This window comes from Temnothorax nylanderi, unplaced genomic scaffold (genome assembly GCF_030848795.1).
Source record: "Temnothorax nylanderi isolate EJ_2023f unplaced genomic scaffold, tnyl_v1.0 TNYL_tig1388_pilon, whole genome shotgun sequence".
Lineage (NCBI taxonomy): Eukaryota > Metazoa > Arthropoda > Insecta > Hymenoptera > Formicidae > Temnothorax > Temnothorax nylanderi.
In genome coordinates, this window is record NW_027250450.1 from 5,728 (window position 1) to 12,181 (window position 6,454).

General features: G+C 37.4%; 1 protein-coding gene across 4 annotated transcripts; it reads right to left on the bottom strand.

Annotated features, from left to right (window-relative positions):
• Positions 1-764: 764 nt before the first annotated feature.
• Positions 765-3,672, bottom strand: LOC139787283 (low-density lipoprotein receptor-like). 4 transcript variants are annotated; one of them, XM_071726350.1, is made up of 4 exons: positions 3,547-3,672; positions 2,778-3,032; positions 2,450-2,702; positions 765-2,376 (listed from the first exon to the last, which is right to left on the bottom strand). In XM_071726350.1, the coding sequence occupies exon 4, from the start codon at positions 2,104-2,106 to the stop codon at positions 1,633-1,635; it is 474 nt and encodes a 157-aa protein (XP_071582451.1). In that variant the 5' UTR covers positions 2,107-2,376; positions 2,450-2,702; positions 2,778-3,032; positions 3,547-3,672; the 3' UTR covers positions 765-1,632. The 4 variants fall into 2 exon arrangements, with proteins under 4 accessions (XP_071582451.1, XP_071582453.1, XP_071582452.1 ...); XM_071726351.1 differs by having other exon boundaries at positions 2,778-3,023; positions 3,547-3,644.
• Between the last annotated feature and the right edge of the window lie 2,782 nt (positions 3,673-6,454).

Sequence of the window (6,454 nt, forward strand, 5' to 3'; positions counted from 1 at the left end):
GTCAAATAGAGAACTAAGCGCGTAATTTGAATTGATATTATTTCTATTGATATTTGCATCGAATATTTATATATAGATATGCTAGAATAATAATAAATAGTGATTCTCATAGTAGGTCTGTTCGTTTTCGCTGCACTTCTGAACTAGTGCAATGAGTTATACGGGGTCTACAATGCGAGTCGTAAGTCATAAATCGTAAGAAATTGCCCAATTCAGTCAAATTTGAGGAGAATAATCGACTGCGATTAGTCAGTTTCTTATAACTTACGACTTACGACTCGCATTGTAGATCCCGCATTAGAATGAAAGAAATATATTTGTTTCATTCTAACTTATTGCATCAGTTCAAAAGTGCAGCGAAAACGAACAGGCCTAGTATTTTATGCAAAAAATGTTATACATAATTATATACAAAAACTACATTATAATTAATTATAGATACTATTTTTGCCTTCTTAAAGGCTAATTGCGCCGACAAAAATACATGATAAACAGATTTCATGATAGTCTCTGACCTTCCATTTATTCGCAAAATAAAGTAGAACTATTAGTTGTATTAACTGCAGACAAAAAGAAATAAGAGACTTCATTGCATTTGGTAAACGAAAAATTGATATTTACGATATCGTAAACCGTAGAGAATACTAGCATTACATACCTACTCTAAAAATTCTTCAGCAAAATCTTTATTAAAATAATTGATAATAAATGGTCGCGAAATTACGAAGTGATTTAGGGATTGGTCGAAAGAATTATATAATTGATCCTAGAGAGTACGAAATTTATTACGATCAATAAAACCTATAGTTAAATTGTGCTTACATGAGATGCATGTACATGAGATTGATCAGGCGCATACGCTTTTCTCCACGCTAACAACTTAAAATTGAAATTTGCATATTTAATTACTTCATGTATACATATAATTACGTTTGGACAATGTCACTGATACCTCGGCAACATATGATTATATCAATGATACAATACTTATATGTTAAAATTACATAAATTGAAAATTGTGAGACTTAAATACATTGTAATTAACACATATTTTCAAACGAAGAAGAAAATACAATACGGATGAAACACGTAATAATAAACAAATATTTTGCACGTGCAGTATACTACGTATAAAAATTATTTTTGTTTAATTAAACAAAGGGTCAAATAAATTGAAGATGTACAGCAAAAGATGATTCTGGACGATACAACACATTCGTCTGTTCGAGCTTAATTTTTAACATCTTTAATTTTATTATTACCGCTCTTATCTTCGAGGATTTCACTCTTCTCGTTTTCTTTTTCTTTTCCGGGCTGCTTCTTGTCTGAATTGCAAAAACGATCGTAACGCGAATCCTCATCATCGCTCGATTTCGATGCTCCTGCCTCGCTTTCTCTTAAAATGTCACCTAAATCCTTGTCGTATAAAACAACAGCGAGGCGAGCGAGAATTCCAGATAGCTCTCTATTACTTCCTCGTCAAGTGAATCATACGCCGACAGCTTCGGTGCAGTAACCACCGCATTCTTATCGAACAACGGTAGATCATCAATCACGTACGATACCACGGACTTGAACTTGTTATGTATAGTTAGTTACACGTGAGTTACACGCCAGCTTGTCGTCCAACTCTTAACACCGCCCGCCGTTCTGGCAGCGACATATCAGGGGATCTGGGAGGGGCCTTTCGTTTGTGGCGTCGCAATGCCTCTCGTCGTCCTTCATCAGACGCTGGAAGAGGCCGACGCTGTCCGAGCATAGACAACGGTGCCCGCCGGGAATCGTTACGCACAGATGAGTGCACTGATCGTCATGGCATGGATTTCTCAAGCTGGTATTGTATCTCAGTTGATGATAGACCTTGACGCCTCCGGGACTAGGGAGATTCTTGACGATGGTCTGCGGAACTCCTCGGCCAAATTTATCCTGTCGAATAAGTTCACCCGTTTGCTTGGTGGTCCAATAAAGATTGTTCTCGAAAACATCCAGCGCTATTGGACTCTTGAGCGGTCTGCCTTTCAAAACGATTCTCCTATTGTTACCGGCCAAATTGATCGCCTCAATGGTATCAGACTTGCTGTCGGACCAGTAAAGCGTGTGCTCCATAGCGTAGTCGATGGTGAGCGACGAAGGACTGGCTATTTGTTCGGTCACGAGTGATTTGCGTTTAGTCCCGATGCAGATTGAGAGATGTGCAGATGTGAGAGCATTGGTGAGCACCAGTTTGGCACTCGTCGACGTCCACGCAGTGCTTCCGGTTGTCCGGTGAGATTATGTAACCGGGATAGCAGGTGCAGATGTAGCCGCCGTCAACGAGATTGTGGCACTCGTGTGCGCAACCGCCACGGTCATTGTCCGTGCAATGGTGACTGTGATCTGAAAACACAACATAGTTGTCTGATATAGACGTCGAACGTGACGGAGCGGAGAAGATGGGAATGAAACTCACGGCATCCCAACTCGTCCGACAGATCCCCGCAATCATCCCCGAGATCGCAGAGTTTCAGATGGTCGATGCACTTCTTGTTCGCACAGGTGTACTCGGTTATCGGATCGCACGGACGAGTCTGCTTCACACATCGTCATATTGTTCTCGTCGGAACCGTCGCCCCAGTTGTCGATTCCATCACACAACTGATACCTGGCGATGCACTTGTGGTTGGCGCACTGGAACCGTCTGTGCGTGTCACACTGGAAGTTCGCTACGCAAAGAAACAGCAACGTTTATCTTCCCACTCTTGTTACAAAGGAGTCCGAGTATCAGCAACTGAACTCACCGCACATGGTAGGACTCTCGTCGGAATTGTCACCGCAGTCATCGGTGCCGTCGCAGATGTCGTTCAGCGAGACGCAGAGGTTGTTGTTGCATTGGCATCGCGATTGCGGGCAGTACCTTCCGCCAGGGTATCTCGGTGGGCAGTTGATCTCGTCGCTCATGTCGCGACAATCTCGCGCTCCGTCGGAACGAAGATACGACGCGATGTAATGACCGCTGGCGCATTGGAAGCTGTCTGACTATAAATCTGACAAAACTACAAATGGTTTTAGCTTTTAAATCCAAATTAATTAATCATTAACAAACAGATATGGACAGATATAAATCTGCATTAATTAATTTGGATTCAAAAGCTAGAACCATCTGTAGTTTTGTCAGATTTATATCTGTCCATATTTGTTTGTTGTAACATTAATTATTATTAATGTATCACATATTTATTTCCTTCTTATTATGCAAATTTGATTTCCTTTGCAATAAAGCAACATACACAATACACTTATCTTTAAACTTACATCATTTTTCATTTTTGTACGTGTCAAACTTGTCGATCAATCATTTCACTCAGAAATAATTGCGTGCTGCATTAATGCATTTAAAAGGACATTACAACAAATAAAAACAATGGGAAAATTAGAAAATAATGATTAATATTCATAGTTGTGAGAGTAGCTCGGAAATCGAGCAGAAAAAGTATAAACACGAGTATAATATGAATAACGAGATATCGGGATGAGAATGTGTACTTGTTATATCGAGCAATTACTTACGTTAATCTGAATTCATTGAGAACGGAACTGTGAATCAAAATCGCCAGCAAGAATCCATTATCTTCCAAAACCTTCCTCGAGGCTCGAGCCTTGACGTGAATCCTGGCTGACTTGAGTTGACTGGCGCTTTCGATGCTAGGTCCCTCGGATGATTACTACCTAAACTAGCGACTTGATCCGCACTTCTCAGGATTTTTACCGTCATATGATACGCAACTTTAACATTTTATAGAATTACCGACAATTAATTTAATTTAATTAGTTTATTTTTTCTATTAATTAATTTTTATTAGAATAGAGTTGTTTGCTAAATAATAAAAATTATATCGACACTTTATCCAAATGATTCCGGAGCGATTGGATTAACCCTTAAATGCCACCCGGGGTCCAGCGGACCCCAGACCCTTTAGAATGATATATTTTCAAATGTTCCCGCCAAATATGGAGCTCATATTTATTTATTTATTATTTTTTATTTTTTTGATTTTGGAGCCAACATTTTAACTGTTGGCGATCTTAATTTTTTATACTATGTTGAAATTGAAATTTTAACAATATAAGCATTTTATTCTCTTTTCTAAGCCTTGAACAACATTGAAAATAATTTTCATAACTAAATATTAAAAAATCAATAAGTAAGGAGACATTTTTCCTGCTGGGGTCTTTTAGACCCCATGTGTCATTTACGAGATTCTTGAGAGGTGTGGCATTTAAGGGTTAAAAACAAATTTTTTTAGACACTTTCTGCTAACTATACGTTTAATTGATTTTAATTAATTGTGATTATTGTATGGTTTTCCAAACTCTAAAAAGTTTTTTCCAAATATCTCCAAATGATTTCCAAACGATTGAATAAGATAATTTTTAATAATTTTTAATTTGTTTGTCAACTATACGTCGGTTCGCGAACGTGTCAAGCTGAATAGAATCACGCGGCTAGCATGACAATACAGACAAGAGACAAAAGTGCTCGACGAAATAAATATAAATTCAAACCAAACTCGTTACAAATTATTTATTCCTTAACACTCACAAAATGTACAGATCGCCACCCAGATAGCACAGCTGATCTTTATGAATTCATAAAGATCAGATTCAGATCTTTTTGAATTCATAAAGATCAGCTGTGCTATCTGGGCAGCCTTGAGTCCAAATACGTGATTTGCAACGTTGTTCATTATTCACAGCTTTGCACTAGCTTATTAAACATAGGATTTTGTATAAAAAAATAAATCTAAAATATTTATTACAATTTTTTATTATTTATTCAACATATAACTTTTAGAAAACAAAATTTATTTTTTTTACTTTTTTTACACACAATTTTTTATGTCTGCATTAATCATGGAATTTTTATACTACACAAGTTTACGTTTCAATTTATTTCAAGACAATGTTTAATTTCATTGTTCTTCTCATTCAAGTATTACAGGGAGATAATTCTGACTCTGCAGATGTTAAAAAATTCTATATTATTAAGGGTCGACAGGAGTTAGAGTGGAGACCTCTGGCGGGTTGCTTAGCTGCGAGTCCGTATTTTATTTATTATAAATTTTTTAAGAGCCAAAATGGAAAATCCGGCTATGTACCGGGTTGCGGCTGATCTTACTGATTAAAACGAGCATAAGTTTAATGAGATTTGTTAATTAATTTGGCTAAAATTTGGGAAAAACCGTTTCTAAGCAGCTTTTTAGGCCTGAAAAGCTGCTTTGAGACGGTTTTTCCCAAAATTTAGCCAAATTAATTAACGAATCTCATTAAACTTATGCTCGTTTTAATCAGTAAGATCAGCCGCAACCCGGTACATAGCCGGATTTTCCATTTTGGCTTTTAAAAAATTTATAATAAATAAAATACGGACTCGCAGCTAAGCAACCCGACAAAGATCGGTAGTGTTACTCCTGTCGACCCTTAACTACCCTACTTTTTCTCCCGAATGCTGCCAACCTTCGGTTGGCGAAGACGAGGGAGTATGCGTTTCACCGGGGCCGAACCTTTGTTACCTTAGTTCTCGATAACTACAACATACTTTGATATATGCTTCCATATATAAGTTTCTTATTGATCAAGCAAGGTTTATAGCGTATAATTATCATTAATTGTTGTGTTAAATAAAAAGCGAAAAAACGAGATATATTACATTTATATGTTCTCTTATTGGCTATCGACTGAGTTACAGAAGAAATTGATTAACCAATGGCCTAGTTTACACCGATCTTTTGATACGCGTATCAAATAGTATACTTGAGCTGATCAGCCAATAATCAAACTAATTTACTAGTTGTTTACTATTTAATACGCGTATCAAGTGATTGGTGTAAACTAGGACAATGACATGCATCCGCATGGGGAATTTTAGTGACTTCTAGTTGCCTCTATGTCGGGCTCCGGCAGAACGTACAGTTTTTCTATTCATCGCTGCACGCTCATTGGATATCGCGCGTCGTGCACAACGTTATCGCGCGCGCTGGTCTGCTCTATTGCTCACATGTCATATTTGGCCGATAGTTAGAGGTTAAGTTTGTTTATACAGGTTTAATCTTTATAAAATTAAATAAAAATATAATAAATACTGTGATAAACAGTAATACACTGCCTAATACAAGTTTGTTTATCGAATCATTTCCTTGGAAATACCATGTGGTATCAAGTATCTTATATGTGTGTATACATACAGGGTGTCAAGTAATAAGCGGATCACTGCTCGTGGGCAGCTAGAGCGGGTAAAACTGAATCGAAAAGTTTTTTACTGTTTTGTAAGTGTTTCAATAATTAATGAGAAAATAATTAATAAAGATACGCGAATCAGGATGCGTTCGTGCGATTCGACGAGAAAGAGCAGTCCAATGTTTACGTTGCTAGGCCGCGGCGAGACATTGGGAGGAACGCTATGTTCATAACAAAAATT